The 19,359-nt window shown below is 35.1% G+C and overlaps 1 protein-coding gene and 2 long non-coding RNA genes across 3 annotated transcripts; all 3 read right to left on the reverse strand.

The window, feature by feature from the left end:
* Positions 1 to 3,836: 3,836 nt before the first annotated feature.
* Positions 3,837 to 9,099, reverse strand: LOC145214801 (mitogen-activated protein kinase-binding protein 1-like). Its single transcript, XM_080083405.1, has 7 exons — positions 8,865 to 9,099; positions 8,542 to 8,679; positions 8,060 to 8,276; positions 7,202 to 7,489; positions 6,602 to 6,928; positions 4,898 to 6,172; positions 3,837 to 4,593 (listed from the first exon to the last, which is right to left on the reverse strand). The coding sequence occupies exons 2-4, from the start codon at positions 8,586 to 8,588 to the stop codon at positions 7,439 to 7,441; spliced, it is 315 nt and encodes a 104-aa protein (XP_079939531.1). The 5' UTR covers positions 8,589 to 8,679; positions 8,865 to 9,099; the 3' UTR covers positions 3,837 to 4,593; positions 4,898 to 6,172; positions 6,602 to 6,928; positions 7,202 to 7,438.
* A 2,796-nt stretch (positions 9,100 to 11,895) lies between these two features.
* On the reverse strand, positions 11,896 to 13,370 carry LOC145213369 (uncharacterized). Its single transcript, XR_013856824.1, has 3 exons — positions 13,053 to 13,370; positions 12,454 to 12,780; positions 11,896 to 12,024 (listed from the first exon to the last, which is right to left on the reverse strand). It is a non-coding gene; the product is annotated as an uncharacterized LOC145213369 (long non-coding RNA).
* A 951-nt stretch (positions 13,371 to 14,321) lies between these two features.
* LOC145213370 (uncharacterized) lies at positions 14,322 to 16,125 on the reverse strand. Its single transcript, XR_013856825.1, has 3 exons — positions 15,610 to 16,125; positions 14,999 to 15,087; positions 14,322 to 14,866 (listed from the first exon to the last, which is right to left on the reverse strand). It is a non-coding gene; the product is annotated as an uncharacterized LOC145213370 (long non-coding RNA).
* Between the last annotated feature and the right edge of the window lie 3,234 nt (positions 16,126 to 19,359).

Here is a 19,359-nt window from a genome sequence, read left to right on the forward strand (position 1 = left end):
TGACATTTGGTTTTTCAAAATCCATCACATCAGTTACAACAAGTGAGTGATCAGAAAATACAAGATGCAGCCACATGTTGTAGACATCTACTGACGTCGCAAGCACTTCATAACCTCTGCAAAAATCCAATTGTAAGTTCAAAATAATTAAAGTAAAAATATATTAAACAATATGCATGGATCTGTTCAAAAATTTAGTCATAAAAATAAAAGCTCAAATAGATGTAAATGCAACATGATTTATTATTTTATAACTGCTTCTGCAAATGCTCATGCCCACATCAGTGATATTGGGGCAAGTTGCTTTTTATGTCTACTTGGGCCGTTATTTTTCTCATTAAATATGTAAAAATTTTGAAACTAACTTTTACCAAAATACGACTTCTTATCAGGCAGCAAAAGCAAAAGCACGATTTTGTCTTTAATCTTCATAATTTTGCGACAAAACGACCAAAAACAGTCTCAACTTTAAAGATGAAAATATTTAGCCACGTCTGTTTACAAACAGCTGATCGCTGATGACGCAATGTTTATTTTCACAGCTGTTCAATAAATATGTTTCGCGCTCAATAATTTTCGGAAATAAATGCACATTAACGAACTTCTGAACTTGCAATTCCATCAAGGCGTAAAAGTTTAACTTGTAAATCACTTGTGCAGCAAAAAAACGCAATCTACTATCGTTCTTGGACCAATGAAACGTTACTTCTTTATTTGAGTTTGCATTTGGCAAAAGGTCATCACGCGGTCAAATTTTTATGAAAAAGAATTTATTGCCCATTCATTGGCACAAAACAAAACCGGAGATAGCCAGCAATAGCTGAATTTCGGCACTGGAAACTTCTGAAAAAATGTTACGTCATAACTACCGCATTTGCTCGATTGTAAGCCGCCCTCGTTTATAAGCCGCCCTCGATTGTAAGCCGCATGTTGAGGCGTTAAAAAAATAATGTAAGGTGCCCTCGATTGGAAGCCGCACGCTGGAATTTTAGATACGATTGTTTCCTAATGCATCTTTCTGTAGTTATATGCAGTGGCGGCTCGTGCCTAAAATTTGTGGGGGTGCTGCCCATTGTGACGCAATTTTATTGTGACGCAATAATGTACACGAGTGTAAACAGCAGACGGCATCATTTGTGTATTTTGTTTACTTGCACAGCGACGGGCTAAACACAATAACTTGCACAGCGACGGGCTAAACACAATAACCCATTGTGACGCAATTTTATTGTGACGCAATAATGTACACGAGTGTAAACAGCAGACGGCATCATTTGTGTATTTTGTTTACTTGCACAGCGACGGGCTAAACACAATAACGTTCAGTCATAATGTGAAAAACAAAAACATACGTGGCACAGCTTCGAAACGAAGCGGTTGTAAATACGGTAAAACACAACAGGAATTTCAGTTCGACAACAAAAATTTTCATGTTTCATTTAAGTAAATTTAGTCACAGTCAGCGTTTTCAACATATTCTATGACACTTCACAGATTATTGTCACACAAAAAAACTAGCCATACAGCTTTTTATTGGTATCATAACTAACAAATTTAACAACCACATTACATTGGTTTCAGAACTTGTTCATTTAAACATCTTTCTTGAATTTTTGCGTACAGACTATTAATTGTATTTTAGTTTCTTAACTGCAATAATTGCTGCTTGCTGACAAATAGCTTGTAATTCCTCCTTCAAGTTCAAACCGCCTTCAAGCTTTAAAATTTACAACACTCCCACTTAAATTTAAACCATACTATTGAATCTTGTGCTTCCTTTTTCCAACCAAAATGAATCATGAGGTTATAGTTAGGGCATGATAATTGATAGCTTCTTCCTTAATCCCAAATGATAACTAAGAAAATGTTTTTCTATTTAGTACTAGCACTGCAAGTCTTTTGGATATATTGGTGTTCCTCAGCAAAACTGGCATCTTTGTCAGTGTTAAAAAGAACTGTTTTGCCTTTGAAGGAATCATGGAAACAGCAAAAAAGGATTTTTCATCCTAGTAGTTTAACTTGTCAAAACATCATCTCTAGATTAATTATTTTCAAAGTAATCATGAACATCAGATCTACAGAAACATTTTGAGTAGCTAGCTGTTCTTTGTCAACAATAGGATGTGCTTGGTGTCACTACTATCTTGTCTGTAGAATAATCATTCTTAAGCAACACTTCCTGTGAAGCAATTTAGCAGCTACTGTTTAGACAAACAGTACATGTCCATTATATCAATACACATGATTGCACTTGGTTGCAAATAGTATTTGTATTTGCCAAATACTGTCCATATGGTGTGTTAAGAAATCCACACTTTAAATTGTCTTCACTCTTTTTTGTCTTCATTTCAAAATTCCTGTTGCTTGCAGTTGTTAGTTCTGCATTTGATATTGCCTGAATTTCAGTAAGGCATTTAACTTCACAGTCACAAATTTAATTATTGTTTGGTAGCATTAGGAACTAAAACTAAGTATTTCTTGTTGTTGCTTATTCCTGCATGACATTGGAGTAGCAGATGTTTTGTCCCATACTTTCATAACTCTTTTAAATTCAGTTATTTATTATAAAGGTTAATTGTGACTTTTGAAGGTGTTAGATGACCTTTTTTTTCTTTTTCAAGGTGTTAGATTAGATACACTTATTTAATTCAATGATAACTGTAAAACCTGAAACCCACTTACAGTCATCTTAAAAAGTCACGACTAACAGTCAAACAACAAATTTAATGATAGCAAAGTAATTCTTTAACTGCACTTACTGTCGAACTTAAAAACACAGTACACGCGTTTGGCTTTGGAGCTCACTGATGCGAAGCAGACAACACAACTAGCGCTACGTCACGCGAGGGGCTGCGCGAGCCACAGCCCCCTCTCGCCTATTTCGCCCGGCATGTAGCTTTTCCAAGTGCGCATGCGCACAACTGAAAACGTCATGAAACGTCACGAAACTGGAGCTGCAGCTCCGCCATAGATAACATATTATTATTTTTTCAAAATTTTTTTTTTAAATAATACAAAATTTTTATTAATTTTATTTTAATAAAATGCCGATTAATGCCATAAAAGTTATTCTTAGTATACACTGATCAAACATAAAAACTATATGTAAAGATTGTTTTGTATAACAACTTGGAATAGGAATGTCAAGTAAAAATACTGGGGGTGCTGCAGCTCCGCAGCCCCCTCGCACGAGCCGCCCCTGGTTATATGGTATGACTATTTGCCCATATATGTTAGTTACGTTGATAACTGTACCCAACAGAACGTATATCGACGTATGATCTGTACACGCATACATGTTTTGAACCCCAAATAATTTAAAATGTTGGAGTGTAGAAATGATTTCGGAAAAAATTAAAATATAAGCCGCCCTCGATTATAAGCCTCACAAACGGCAGCTGAAAAACAATATAAGCCGCGGCTTATAATCGAGCAAATACGGTAACCACTGAAATCATATTTGGCAAACTCATGAATTATTGCGTCACGTTAATTAGATTCAGAAAACATTACTAATAAATTTTTTAAACAACTGCGGTAAATTAAAACACCAAATTTTATTTTAACTCCAAAAATGCAATTTTTTCCCCAAATTCATGCCGCAATTGATAACAAAGTATTTTTTTATGGTATCACTTTTCATGACATGGTCGTTAGTGCGTGACCAAATTTCCACAAAAAGCTTGTCAACAAACATTTTTTGACAAATCTCAACGTTTACATGTGATTTTATGGATTCCTTTTATTCTATGTTTAAATAAATCTCTGTCTGCCTTATCAAGTAACAGCACAAACATAATAAAGAGATATTTTACACAATGCAAAACAACACGGACGGATCTAAAAGAAAACTTTATTTACGCCAAAAATATGCGCCAGATTTTGAACACAAGCGAAAGCATACATAATAGGATCCACTAAAATAGGACATTTCATTTACTGGAACCATGCCTTCTACAAAACACATCTTCTATTAAAACTATTTCAGCAACCTTACTGTCTGAGGCGATGCAATGTCAAATGTTTTCAAGCAGGAAGGTTTGTGAAATCAAGGGACACACAAATGAACATATACAGCAATTAGGCTACAAATACAAAGTAGAAACAACAATTGGTGCTGAAAGGATAGGGGTTTGTATCCACATAAGTTAGCCTGTTTGAATCAAAACATAAAAATAACAGCTTGAATTTAAATGTAACATGTCTTATCTTATGTTACCTTCTGAGACCAGCACATTACACCCAAAATCAAAAACGGAAAGACACAATCCCACTATACGCACACATGGCTTAAAGAGTGTAAATTTGTAAAGTATATTCTATGACCGGCTTCAATTAAACAGCTTTAAAAACCTACAGTGAAGAAAAAGGTGCAAAAACCAGGGGTTTCCGTACTTTGCCATAACACAAAACACTTGCTGTAAAAAAATTGCATACCCGACACATTAAACCATCAATGCTCTGGTGGATAATCTTGAAAATACCGTACAAAAGTGTGTGTGTGTGGGGGGGGACAAAGAAAATAATCCATCAGTAAATCCAAGCTATGACTCAAATGATGGTATGTATGTGTCCTTCTGCTACTGTGCAAGCCTGAAATAAGAATACAAAAAGACATTTAGAAATGAAATCAAAGTTTAAAATGTATATGTGGCTTTGCCAAGCATATACTGGTCAAAAATATTTAGCCCCAAGGGTAGGCCTACACTTGCCTAAGAAAATTGGTTTCCAGGCCAAACATAAACAGCTTAGCAATGTGACTTAGTTGTTTTTAGAAACTAACACTGCCTATTACTTAGGTGAAATATATATGTCTAAATAAAACAGTGGACGACTTCAGACTTGTCAAAGTTTTTAGTCTGTCACATATTTGTAAAGTTAAATCCCAACATCCCACCTTTTCTTTGTGTAATTTATCTCCCATTTCCCCAGTTCAGGTAAAGGTTTGTTGCTTAATAACCCTGACTCATCGTTGGACAACTGCTTAGTCACTCACTTTGACAACAATGACTCATCACAGGGGTGCAAAAATTTTTTCGGAATCTGGTAGCGCGCAAAAAATTTTAGTAGCACACACCGTTTTGTGTATGTGTCTTTTTCCACCTAATGCACAACCATTTCGCTAATCACAGGCCGTATCACAGGTCCCTATTTTACAAACTGCCACCAAATGTATCAAATTGTTTATAATCTAGTGATTTAAAGAATTTTATGTCTAATCCATAGATTGAACTGTGCAGCTTTAATGATTTGTTTCAATTGTTAATGACGCCACTATCTAAATTGTTAAGTTGTTTGTTGCCCGACATTTGGCATTGTTTGCACACAAGGGCGTACAAAAAGTCTGTCACGTATTGCTACCGAGAGTAGCCCCGAAAAATCCATTGCTAGTCGTTTAAAATTAAGTTTAAATCAATGCAGTACCGCCCACACATTTACTTCCATATACGGTTTCGCGGTCGCATTTTCGAGTAGCATACGGCGACAGGTTGTGGAGCACTGTGCTTCGGTAACATCACGGCATAGTCTATTGACATAGGTTTTGGAATTGGGGTTTGCCCGATATCCAGTTTTTATCCCGACGCATGACAAATCGTCGTTAAAATTGCTGATTCGGCAAATCGGTCTTTCGGCTCGTCTCATACGTTCTCAGATAGGAACAGCAAACGTCCAAACTTGACGCAGAGATTGTGTTGCAACTAGGCCTACCATATTTCTATCCCCAAAGAGGAGGACACATTGTTGAAAAGAACATAAAAAAAACAATTTAATAGCTACAATCCGTTGAAAATGTTTGTGCGGCGTGAGTGACGTGTTGTTGAGTGCATGTGCGTTGCAAATTCTTTTTGAGACACGTGTGCGATTGCACCATACCCACGACTATTAGCATCACATTCGCGCCCAATGTGTAAGAATGCTTATTATGATAGTGAAAAGTAAATGTTCTTTTTAGGTTTTAAAAACGTTTGCGGAAATCACTACTTCAACAGATGACAGACACAGTCACGTCATGTCATGTCAATTGATGATTGCACATTTTACACAGTTACATCGCGATAGTGCCTATAAAATATGCAATTAACGTAATTCGGTCGCCGCTCGACTCCGCGCGGCGCGACCGTGCGAACGCATTTTTGCACCCCTGACTCATCAGTATTTTGTTGCTCAGCATCTGAAAATGCAATTGTAAGTTCTTAAAAAGCCAAACAAAATAAATACAAACCAGCAAAATGCATAAAAATGTTGACACTTCTTTACAAATTAAATTTGCATAATGAAGTTTGTACTGATGTGTGCAATAAGAAAAACAATAAAGGAATCATAATAAAATAAAAAAGTGTATTCTGAATGTCAATAAATATGATAATAGTAACATATCAAACCAGCCAAAACAGTGGTCATTCTGTTTAAATCAAGGAACAAAAATCAAGATATAAAAAAAGATTATAAGTTTAAATATGTGATAAAATAAAATTATTTCGGAAAACATAAATAATGTCTTTCCTAATGCAAGATATTTTCTGGGATCATTACCAAAGCAACTCTGCAAACACCTCAACTAACGGACAAATCATTTGGAAATCGCAGCAAGGGACATTACCTGGATTGTTGTGAAATGTCAAAGTTGAAGGGTCGTCAAACTCATCACTGAACGGGATGTCAACATTACTAGGATGCGTCGAATCATCGATTATTTCTACTGTAAACTAGTCGTTTGTAGCAAAATACGAGGTTTTATTCAAATCTGGACTTCCAGGCATGGAGGTGGCACCTTTCTGGGTTTGTTTGAGCTCTTCTGTCACCCGATGGCTAAATGTCCGCCCAAATATGCAACTGTCGGCAGATGCGGAGATCAAGTGAGAGTTGTGGTCGAAAGTGAGAGCAACCGCTACCTCTGAATGCCGGCTGATCATGCAAACACAATCTCCTGCGAGACAAACAAAAGATTCTTGTTAAAAATGTTAATTGGAAAAACAGTTGCAAATACATTAAAGCATTTTAAAAACTGATGCAGAAAAAATGCAAACTTGTAAAAGGCCAGTATTGTGAAATTCCTACCATGAGTAAATTTGCTAGACATACATTTAGTCATTTGACATGAATAAAACATGTTTGATTGAATTAAGTGGAAATACTTATTAATACTGCATAACTGCAAATTGCTTTTCAATTTTCTCATCAAATGCAAATCAACACTGACCTGTGGTGTATGGGAGGACATAGATGTTTTTATCAACACACGAGGTTGCAACAAGCGTTTTGCATCAAAGATGTCATATTCGGTTAAATTGCAGCAGCACACAACAAGCACTGAATCATCGATGAATAAAATCCACAGTTAGAATGGCTGGGTTTAAAATTTTGTGGATTTGCTTACTCAACAATGTCCATGTCAGCCATCGAGTGTTTCTCAATGTAATGTTGTTCTCAACTGATGTCAGTTGTAGTAGTAGAGACACTTGTCTGTTCCACAGCTCATTAGTCGAAACTGTAATTATAAATCTGATTTAGACCAAGAATTGTCAGCATCAAGATTAAACAACTATGCTCTCTGTTAAACAACATAATGAGACTAAAACACAAAAATCACAAAAGTGGTACAAAAACAAATGAAGCTGAAAACTGGACACTTTCACTGTGACTGATATATATATATATAATTAAGAAAGCTTAGGCAAAGTAAAAAGCAATGTACAAAGAAAGGTTCGGAAAAAAGTCAGATTTTTAAATGTTACACATTTGGTTCAAACAAAGGCAAATCACTTAAACGTGTGTGTTTCATTTTCCAAATTTACCCTTGTTAACTTGTATGATTCAAATTTCAGCGTTTTAATGCAGTTTATTGTAGTTCGTGTAAATGATACTTAGTGCATTGAATTTACATTTTGTGTCAACTGGGTCGAATTAGCCACACCAGTGGCAGTTTACCTCGGGAAACATTGTTGTCCAGATCACAATAAAAAATTATATAAGACTTGGATTAGAAATTCTAGAATCGAAATAACTATTCTATAATACCTAGTTATACTAGTTTCAACTTCCCTACATGACAGTTTACCTCATAATTTCGGTTCGCAAACTTCACAGCAGTGACGGCAGCAGAATGATCAGCTATCGTGTTGGACGGAATATAATCGACAGTAAACATGTGAACACATCGATCTCTACTCGCGCTTGCAAGCATCGAACCACGGTGAGAATAATCCATGCCTAATATATCCCCGTCGTGTGACGAAATAAATGATATCCTCTTAAACGTCATAAGGTCGTACACACTAAAAACAAATGATTGGTTGTCATAAAAAACGCAAAACTATTTAGTCTTAAGGATTACAAAAAAACAAATCCAAAATAACAACCAAATTCCAAATTTACTGTGGCTTGGAAAAACAAGCTAAAATAGGTGCATCCTAAAAACCAGCGATGAAATTACTGATGCATATTTATGATAAAGAGTGTTAAATTGTGTGCAGAATTCCCCAATGTGCCCAGACATAAAAATGACTACAAATTGAATTAGGAAGTATGTTGAATACATACTGCTGGATACTCCCACTCCTGTCGCCAACCGCATGTGTTTGCATCATTATGAACAGAAATGCAACGTGCTTCAACCGATGTTTTAGTGTCCGTGGAGTGTTTCTCCATACTTTCCAATAGAATTGTGTGTTTCAGAACCTACAAATATTCAATAACTAACTTATTGCTCGTTCAATACATATATCCTACAAACAGCCACAATATATAATGTTCTTATTGATTGTCCAATACATATATCCTACAAACAGCCACAATATATAATGTTCTTATTGATCGTCCAATACATATATCCTACAAACAGCCACAATATATAAGGTTCATACACATGTTTGGTCATCGATTTTCCAAATCCTGACTCTGCCGTCATTTGAAACCGAAACAAAACAGCTGACTCAGCACAATCAGGAAGAGTCTGCAAAAACACCATAAGGAAGAAACTATTATTACATGTAAACAGGGTTTTGTGCCCCAGTGATTTAAATCAGTGACAAAAACAAAACAAGAATTTGACTAAATAAATTAAATCAGAAAGACTTTTCTGAATTTGGTTTACATTTATAATTCCTCTGTTATAATTAGTGTGGAGCAGACAATTTACACTCATGAGACATGATTACAGCAGCTGACGTTACAACATTTCATTCATTTTCAGCCACTACTGATGATATTTGAATAGTTATAGTATGTCTATTGACATAAGCTTATATACTTTTTGTTATGAATTATGTAATGATCTCCATGGATGTGAGGGGTACAGAAACTGACGATGCTTTTTTTGAGCACATTTAACATTTAAAAAAAATAAATCACTAAAAAATGATCAGTCACTGTTTTTCAGTATTTTGGATATCGAAGAGCAGTGTGTCCCGATTAATAACATTTATTGTTTACAATTGTCTTTTGTGATAAAATATAATTTTTTTAGCGATGTAACTTCAATATATGTATGTTACAAAGACAAACCTTGATATCCTAGACACACGAGCTGTGAAACCAGGAAACTGAAGTGACATTTGGTTTTTCAAAATCCATCACATCAGTTATAACAAGTGAGTGATCAGAAAATACAAGATGCAGCCACATGTTGTAGACATCTACTGACGTCGCAAGCACTTCATAACCTCTGCAAAAATCCAATTGTAAGTTCAAAATAATTAATGTAAAAATATATTAAACAATATGCATGGATCTGTTCATAAATTTAGTCATAAAAATAAAAGCTCAAATAGATGTAAATGCAACATGGTTTATTATTTTATAACTGCTTCTGCAAATGCTGGTGCCCACATCAGTGATATTGAGGCAAGTTGCTTTTTATGTCTACTTGGGCCGTTATTTTTCTCATTAAATATGTAAAAATTTTGAAACTAACTTTTACCAAAATACAACTTCTTTATCAGGCAGCAAAAGCAAAAGCACGATTTTGTCTTTAATCTTCATAATTTTGCGACAAAACGACCAAAAACAGTCTCAACTTTAAAGATGAAAATTTTTCGCCACGTCTGTTTACAAACAGCTGATCGCTGATGACGCAATGTTTATTTTCACAGCTGTTCAATAAATATGTTTCGCGCTCAATAATTTTCGGAAATAAATACACATTAACGAACTTCTGAACTTGCAATTCCATCAAGGCGTAAAAGTTTAACTTGTAAATCACTTGTGCAGCAAAAAAACGCAATCTACTATCGTTCTTGGACCAATGAAAGGTTACTTCTTTATTTGAGTTTGCATTTGGCAAAAGGTCATCACGCGGTCAAATTTTTATGAAAAAGAATTTATTGCCCATTCATTGGCACAAAACAAAACCGGAGATAGCCAGCAATAGCTGAATTTCGGCACTGGAAACTTCTGAAAAAATGTTACGTCACAACTAACCACTGAAATCATATTTGGCAAACTCATGAATTATTGCGTCACGTTAATTAGATTCAGAAAACATTACTAATAATTTTTTTTAAACAACTGCGGTAAATTAAAACACCAAGTTTTATTTTAACTACAAAAGTGCAATTTTTTCCCCAAATTCATGCCGCAATTGATAACAAAGTATTTTTTTATGGTATCACTATTCATGACATGGTCGTTAGTGCGTGACCAAATTTCCACAAAAAGCTTGTCAACAAACATTTTTTGACAAATCTCAACGTTTACATGTGATTTTATGGATTCCTTTTATTCTATGTTTAAATAAATCTCTGTCTGCCTTATCAAGTAACAACACAAACATAATAAAGAGTTTAGTTATTTTACACAATGCAAAACAACACGGACAGATCTAAAAGAAAACTTTATTTACGCCAAAAACATGCATCAGATTTTGAACACAAGCGAAAGCATACATAATAGGATCCACTAAAATAGGACATTTCATTTACTGGAACCATGCCTTCTACAAAACACATCTTCTATTAAACTATTTCAGCAACCTTACTGTCTGAGGAGATGCAATGTCAAATGTTTCCAAGCAGGAAGGTTTGTGAAATCAAGGGACACACTAATGAACATATACAGCAATTAGACTACAAATACAAAGTAGAAACAACTTAAACAATTGGTGCAAAAAACATAGGGGTTTATATCTAGATAAGTTAGCCTGTTTGAATCAAAACATAAAAATAACAGCTTGAATTTAAATGTAACATGTCTTATCTTATGTTACCTTCTGAGACCAACACATTACACCCAAAATGAAAAATGGAAAGACACAATTCCAGCACTATACGCACACATGGCTTAAAGAGTGTAAATTTGTAAAGTATATTCTATGACCGGCTTCAATTAAACAGCTTTAAAAACCTACAGTGAAGAAAAAGGTGCAAAAACCAGGGGTTTCCGTACTTTGCCATAACACAAAACACTTGCTGTAAAAAAATTGCATACCCGACACATTAAACCATCAATGCTCTAGTGGATAATCTTGAAAATACCATATAAAAGTGTGTGTGTGTGGGGGGGGGGGGACAAAGAAAATAATCCATCAGCAAATCCAAGCTATGACTCAAATGTTGGTATGTATGTGTCCTTCTGCTACTGTGCAAGCCTGATAGAATACAAAAAGACATTTAGAAATGAAATCAAAGTTTAAAATGTATATGTGGCTTTGCCAAGCATATACTGGTCAAAACTATTTAGCCCCAAGGGTCAGCCTACACTTGCCTAAGAAAATTGGTTTCCAGGCCAAACATAAACAGCTTAGCAATGTGACTTAGTTGTTTTTAGAAACTAACACTGCCTATTACTTAGGTGAAATATATATGTCTAAATAAAACAGTGGACGACTTCAGACTTGTCAAAGTTTTTAGTCTGTCACATATTTGTAAAGTTAAATCCCAACATCCCACCTTTTCTTTGTGTAATTTATCTCCCATTTCCCCAGTTCAGGTAAAGGTTTGTTGCTTAATAACCCTGACTCATCGTTGGACAACTGCTTAGTCACTCACTTTGACAACAATGACTCATCAGTATTTTGTTGCTCAGCATCTGAAAAAGCAATTGTAAGTTCTTAAAAAGCCAAACAAAATACATACAAACCAGCAAAATGCATAAAAATGTTGACACTTCTTTACAAATTAAATTTACATAATGAAGTTTGTACTGATGTGTGTAATAAGAAAAACAATAAAGGAATCATAATAAAATAAAAAAGTGTATTCTGAATGTCAATAAATATGATAATAGTAACATATCAAACCAGCCAAAACAGTGGTCATTCTGTTTAAATCAAGGAACAAAAATCAAGATACAAAAAAAGATTATAAGTTTGAATATGTGATAAAATAAAATTATTTCGGAAAACATAAATAATGTCTTTCCTAATGCAGGATATTTTCTGGGATCATTACCAAAGCAACTCTGCAAACACCTCAACTAACGGACAAATCATTTGGAAATCGCAGCAACAGAAATTACCTGGATTGTTGTGAAATGTCCAAGTTGAAGGGTCGTCAAACTCATCACTGAACGGGATGTCAACATTACTAGGATGCGTCGAATCATCGATTATTTCTACTGTAAACTAGTCGTTTGTAGCAAAATACGAGGTTTTATTCAAATCTGGACTTCCAGGCATGGAGGTGGCACCTTTCTGGGTTTGTTTGAGCTCTTCTGTCACCCGATGGCTAAATGTCCGCCCAAATATGCAACTGTCGGCAGATGCGGAGATTATATGAGAGTTGTGGTCGAAAGTGAGAGCAACCGCTACCTCTGAATGCCGGCTGATCATGCAAACACAATCTCCTGCGAGACAAACAAAAGATTCTTGTTAAAAATGTTAATTGGAAAAACAGTTGCAAATACATTAAAGCAATTTAAAAACTGATGCAGAAAAAATGCAAACTTGTAAAAGGCCAGTATTGTGAAATTCCTACCATGAGTAAATTTGCTAGACATACATTTAGTCATTTGACATGAATAAAACATGTTTGATTGAATTAAGTGGAAGTGCTTATTAATATTGTATAACTGCAAATTGCTTTTCAATTTTCTCAACAATGCAAACCAACACTGACCTGTGGTGTACGGGAGGACATAGATGTTTTTATCAACACACGAGGTTGCAACAAGCGTTTTGCACCAAAGATGTCATATTCAGTTAAATTGCAGCTGCACGCAACTAGCACTGAATCATCGATGAATAAAATCCACAGTTAGAATGACTGGGTTTAAAATTTTGTGGATTTGCTTACTTAACAATGTCCATGTCAGCCATCGAGTGTTTCTCAATGTAATGTTGTTCTCAACTGATGTCAGTTGTAGTAGTAGAGAGACTTGTCTGTTCCACAGCTCATTAGTCGAAACTGCAATTATAAATCTGATTTAGACCAAGAATTGTCAACATCAAGATTAAACAACTATGCTCTCTGTTAAACAACATAATGAGACTAAAACACAAAAATCACAAAAGTGGTACAAAAACAAATGCAGCTAAAAACTGGACACTTTCACTGTGACTGATATATATATATATATAATTAAAAAAGCTTAGGCAAAGTAAAAAGCAATGTACAAAGAAAGGTTCAGAAAAAAGTTAGATTTTCAAATCTTACATATTTGGTTCAACAAAGGCAAATCACTTAAACGTGTGTGTTGCATTTGCCAAATTTACCCTTGTTAACTTGTATCATTCAAATTTCAGCATTTTAATGCAGTTTATTGTAGTTCGTGTAAATCAGGGGTGGGCAACCTTTTTTACTGTAGGGCCAATTATAAATGTCAAAATTGGATCGCGGGCCGCACATGTACATAACACAAAGTGATTTTGCTTTGTTTCTTACCAAATATACCTAACTACAAGTTTTTGTAGTATTTGATTCTTGCCACATTTTTCCAGATCGCAGAAAACTAGCATCAGACGCATTAATCAGTTCAAAAATATGTAATAATTTCACTCGTTTGCCAGTACTTTTGAAATCCAAGCGTCTCTGCGGGCCACACAACCTTTAATGGAGGGCCGCATGCGGCCCGCGGGCCGCAGGTTGCCCACCCCTTGTGTAAATGATACTTAGTGCATTGAATTTACATTTTGTGTCAACTGGATGGAAATAGCCACACCAGTGACAGTTTACCTCGGGAAACATTGTTGTCCAGATCACAATAAAAAATTATATAAGACTTGGATTAGATATTCTAGAATCGAAACAACTATTCTAAAATACCTACTTATACTAGTTTCAACTTCCCTACATGACAGTTTACCTCATAATCTCGGTTCGCAAACTTCACAGCAGTGACGGCAGCAGAATGATCAGGTATCGTGTTGGACGGAATATAATTATCAGTAAACATGTGAACACATCGATCTCTACTCGCGCTTGCAAGCATCGAACCACGGTGAGAATAATCCATGCTTAATATATCCCCGTCGTGTGACGAAATAAATGATATCCTCTTAAACGTCATAAGGTCGTACACACTAAAAACAAATGATTGGTTGTCATAAAAAAAGCAAAACTATTTAGTCTTAAGGATTACAAAAAAACAAATCAAAAATAACAACTTAAAACCAAATTCCAAATTTACTGTGGCTTGGAAAAACAAGCTAAAATAGGATCAGCCTAGAAACCAGCGATGAAATTACTGATGCATATTTATGATAAAGAGTGTTAAATTGTGTGCAGAATTCCCCAATGTGCCCAGACATAAAGATGACTACAAATTGAATTGGGAAGTATGTTGAATACATACTGCTGGATACTCCCACTCCTGTCGCCAACCGCATGTGTTTGCCGTCATTATGAACAGAAATGCAACGTGCTTCAACCGATGTTTTAGTGTCCGTGGAGTGTTTCTCCATACTTTCCAATAGAATTGTGTGTTTCAGAACCTACAAATATTTAATAACTAACTTATTGCTCGTTCAATACATATATCCTACAAACAGCCACAATATATAATGTTCTTATTGATCGTCCAATACATAGATCCTACAAACAGCCACAATATATAAGGTTCGTACACATGTTTGGTCATCGATTTTCCAAATCCTGACTCTGCCGTCATTTGAAACCGAAACAAAACAGCTGACTCAGCACAATCAGAAAGAGTCTGCAAAAACACCATAAGGAAGAAACTATTATTACATGTAAACAGGGTTTTGTGCCCCAGTGATTTAAATCAGTGGCAAAAACAAAACAAGAATTTGACTATATAAATTAAATCAGAAAGACTTTTCTGAATTTGGTTTACATTTATAATTCCACTGTTATAATTAGTGTGGAGCAGACAATTTACACTCATGAGACATGATTACAGCAGCTGACGTTACAACATTTCATTCACTTTTAGCCACTACTGATGATATTTGAATAGTTATAGTATGTCTATTGACATAAGCTTATATACTTTTTGTTATGAATTATGTAATGATCTCCATGGATGTGAGGGGTACAGAAACTGACGATGCTTTTTTTGAGCACATTTAACATTTAAAAAAATAAATCACTAAAAAATGATCAGTCACTGTTTTTCAGTATTTTGGATATCGAAGAGCAGTGTGTCTGTCTTTTGTGATGAAATATAATTTTTTTAGTGATGTAACTTCAATATATGTATGTTATAAAGACAAACCTTGATTTCCTAGACACACGAGCTGTGAAACCTGGAAACTGAAGTGACATTTGGTTTTTCAAAATCCATCACATCAGTTATAACAAGTGAGTGATCAGAAAATACAAGATGCAGCCACATGTTGTAGACATCTACTGACATCGCAAGCACTTCATAACCTCTGCAAAAATCCAATTGTAAGTTCAAAATAATTAATGTAAAAATATATTAAACAATATGCCTGGATCTGTTCATAAATTTAGTCATAAAAATAAAAGCTCAAATAGATGTAAATGCAACATGGTTTATTATTTTATAACTGCTTCTGCAAATGCTCATGCCCACATCAGTGATATTGAGGCAAGTTGCTTTTTATGTCTACTTGGGCCGTTATTTTTCTCATTAAATATGTAAAAATTTTGAAACTAACTTTTAACAAAATACGACTTCTTATCAGGCAGCAAAAGCAAAAGCACGATTTTGTCTTTAATCTTCATAATTTTGCGACAAAACGACCAAAAACAGTCTCAACTTTAAAGATGAAAATATTTCGCCACGTCTGTTTACAAACAGCTGATCGCTGATGACGCAATGTTTATTTTCACAGCTGTTCAATAAATATGTTTCGCGCTCAATAATTTTCGGAAATAAATGCACATTAACGAACTTCTGAACTTGCAATTCCATCAAGGCGTAAAAGTTTAACTTGTAAGTCACTTGTGCAGCAAAAAAACGCAATCTACTATCGTTCTTGGACCAATGAAACGTTACTTCTTTATTTGAGTTTGCATTTGGCAAAAGGTCATCACGCAGTCAAATTTTTATGAAAAAGAATTTATTACCCATTCATTGGCACAAAACAAAACCGGAGATAGCCAGCAATAGCTGAATTTCGGCACTGGAAACTTCTGAAAAAATGTTACGTCATAACTAACCACTGAAATCATATTTGGCTAACTCATGAATTATTGCGTCACGTTAATTAGATTCAGAAAACATTACTAATAAATTTTTTAAACAACTGCGGTAAATTAAAACACCAAATTTTATTTTAACTCCAAAAGTGCAATTTTTTCCCCAAATTCATGCCGCAATTGATAACAAAGTATTTTTTTATGGTATCACTTTTCATGACATGGTCGTTAGTGCGTGACCAAATTTCCACAAAAAGCTTGTCAACAAACATTTTTTGACAAATCTCAACGTTTACATGTGATTTTATGGATTCCTTTTATTCTATGTTTAAATAAATCTCTGTCTGCCTTATCAAGTAACAACACAAACATAATAAAGAGATATTTTACACAATGCAAAACAACACGGACGGATCTAAAAGAAAACTTTATTTACGCCAAAAACATGCACCAGATTTTGAACACAAGCGAAAGCATACATAATAGGATCCACTAAAATAGGACATTTCATTTACTGGAACCATGCCTTCTACAAAACACATCTTCTATTAAAACTATTTCAGCAACCTTACTGTCTGAGGCGATGCAATGTCAAATGTTTTCAAGCAGGAAGGTTTGTGAAATCAAGGGACACACTAATGAACATATACAGCAATTAGGCTACAAATACAAAGTAGAAACAACAATTGGTGCTGAAAGGATAGGGGTTTATATCTACATAAGTTAGCCTGTTTGAATCAAAACATAAAAATAACAGCTTGAATTTAAATGTAACATGTCTTATCTTATGTTACCTTCTGAGACCAACACATTACACCCAAAATGTACCTTGTTGTATATCACTAGCCAATTTAGGTTACAGGCGTGCACACAAATGCCGAAGCATGTAGAAAAATGTAATCTCCACATGATAACGAAAAAGTTTACATAACCTAGCGGAACGGCAACTTCCGTCGGCCTAGCAGCTCGACGCTATTGCACTTTTAGATATGTTGTTCCTGAATAAGAAGTGCACTCGTTTGCTACAGTTGGACGAAAGCTTGGCTATTTTGTACACCAGGTATTTGCATTCATTTGTTTTCAAATTGAACAAACGTAAGAGCTCACATCAGACAAAGTTTGCTAAATATCGATAAGTAAACCAATAGCATTTGTGAATATGCAAAAACCAAGTTAAGCAAAAATGCTTACGGTTAGAGCTATTTGCGGTGGTGTTTTATAATAACAATAAACCCAAATTATAAACTTTTACCACATCCTAGTCTCATGTGTTTACCCACATCCTAGTCTCATTGTTAATTTAAATAACTGTGTCTTTTTTTAAGAACACGATTTAGCAAACTTTGTCTGTTGTGCGTTCTTGTGTCAGTAGCTCTACCCATTCGTTACACATCCAATATAAAAAAATACCAACAAGCAAGTTATTATGTTTATTCTTTACAACAACACGCATGAACAGAAGAGAACTGAGCCGACAGAAGATACTCGCACTGCATTACTCGTACTTTAATCCAAGTACTCTCAAATTATAATGCAGGAACTTTTCCGCTGTTTCACTCTGCAGCCTGTTTCGTTTTGGAGTACATATATTGCCCCCGACACTGAAAATTCTCTCACTTTCTATAGAGTATGGAGGGGCTGACAAATACTTTCTCACAGCTGACTTGAGGCGGTCAAATTTGATGCGGTGCACTTTGCAACTCTGAAAGGGATCTTCTTCCGTCTTTATTACAGCCAGACTTTGGTACTTAACGACCTCTTCATGTAGTGCTGCCCTTTCACTTTTTTCTTCTGGTGCCTGAGTTACTTGTAGCTGGTTCACTCAAGTCTTTTGACAACAAAACAACGACAGCATCTTCCAGCGAAACGTTGTTGTATTCGTCCTCCAAAAAACTTTTAAAGCAAATATTTAGGGACGCTTTCCATGTAGTCAAAGTTGTGCCTAGCCCTACAAACAACCCTTTCTGTTCTCCTATCTCAAAAAAGTGACAAAAGACTTTGATGTGAGGAATAATCAAAGTCGCAGTGACATTTGATCCACTCATTAGAGCTGTACAATCAACAAATTGCTTTAAAATTTTAAGGAGCTTTTCCATTATCTTCCATTGATTGGTTTCCACATTATTTCGAGGGCAAGACTATTAACGCGATTAAATCAGGTCGTTCTTAATATACCTTATTGGCTATAAAACGTAAACGAAATGAGATAAAATCAAACGGTTTTCACGAGCCAATTCGGAATTGCAGTCAAAAATAGCTTGAAAAGTTTCAATTCGTTCATGTAAGCAAAACGGAAATGACAAGCGAACTTCGTTTTTTTAGGGCAAGACTATTAACGCGATTAAATCAGGTCGTTCTTAATATACCTTATTGGCCATAAAACGTAAACGAAATGAGATAAAATCAAACGGTTTTCACGAGCCAATTCGGAATTGCAGTCAAAAATAGCTTGAAAAGTTTCAATTCGTTCATGTAAGCAAAACGGAAATGACAAGCGAAATTCATTTTTTTTCGAGTGCAAGACTATTAACGCGATTAAATCAGGTCGTTCTTAATATACCTTATTGGCTATAAAACGTAAACGAAATGAGATAAAATTAAACGGTTTTCACGAGCCAATTCGGAATTGCAGTCAGACATAGCTTGAAAAGTTTCAATTCGTTCATGTAAGCAAAACGGAAATGACAAGCGAACTTCGTTTTTTTTCGAGGGCAAGACTATTAACGCGATTAAATCAGGTCGTTCTTAATATACCTTACTGGCTATAAAACGTAAACGAAATGAGATAAAATTAAACGGTTTTCACGAGCCAATTCGGAATTACAGTCAGACATAGCTTGAAAAGTTTCAATTCGTT

This window comes from Phallusia mammillata, chromosome 2 (genome assembly GCF_965637545.1).
Source record: "Phallusia mammillata chromosome 2, kaPhaMamm4.hap1.1, whole genome shotgun sequence".
Taxonomy (NCBI): Eukaryota; Metazoa; Chordata; class Ascidiacea; order Phlebobranchia; family Ascidiidae; genus Phallusia; species Phallusia mammillata.

What these genes read in the sequence shown, in the direction of transcription:
- LOC145214801 (XM_080083405.1), bottom strand. Translation starts at nt 8,588, where the DNA reads ATGATGCAAACACATGCGGTTGGCGACAGGAGTGGGAGTATCCAGCA. An exon ending in AGGAGTGGGAGTATCCAGCA is followed by an intron (nt 8,277 to 8,541) that starts GTATGTATTCAA and finishes ATTTGTTTTTAG; the next exon opens with TGTGTACGACCTTATGACGT. An exon ending in TTGCGAACCGAAATTATGAG is followed by an intron (nt 7,490 to 8,059) that starts GTAAACTGTCAT and finishes TTATAATTACAG; the next exon opens with TTTCGACTAATGAGCTGTGG.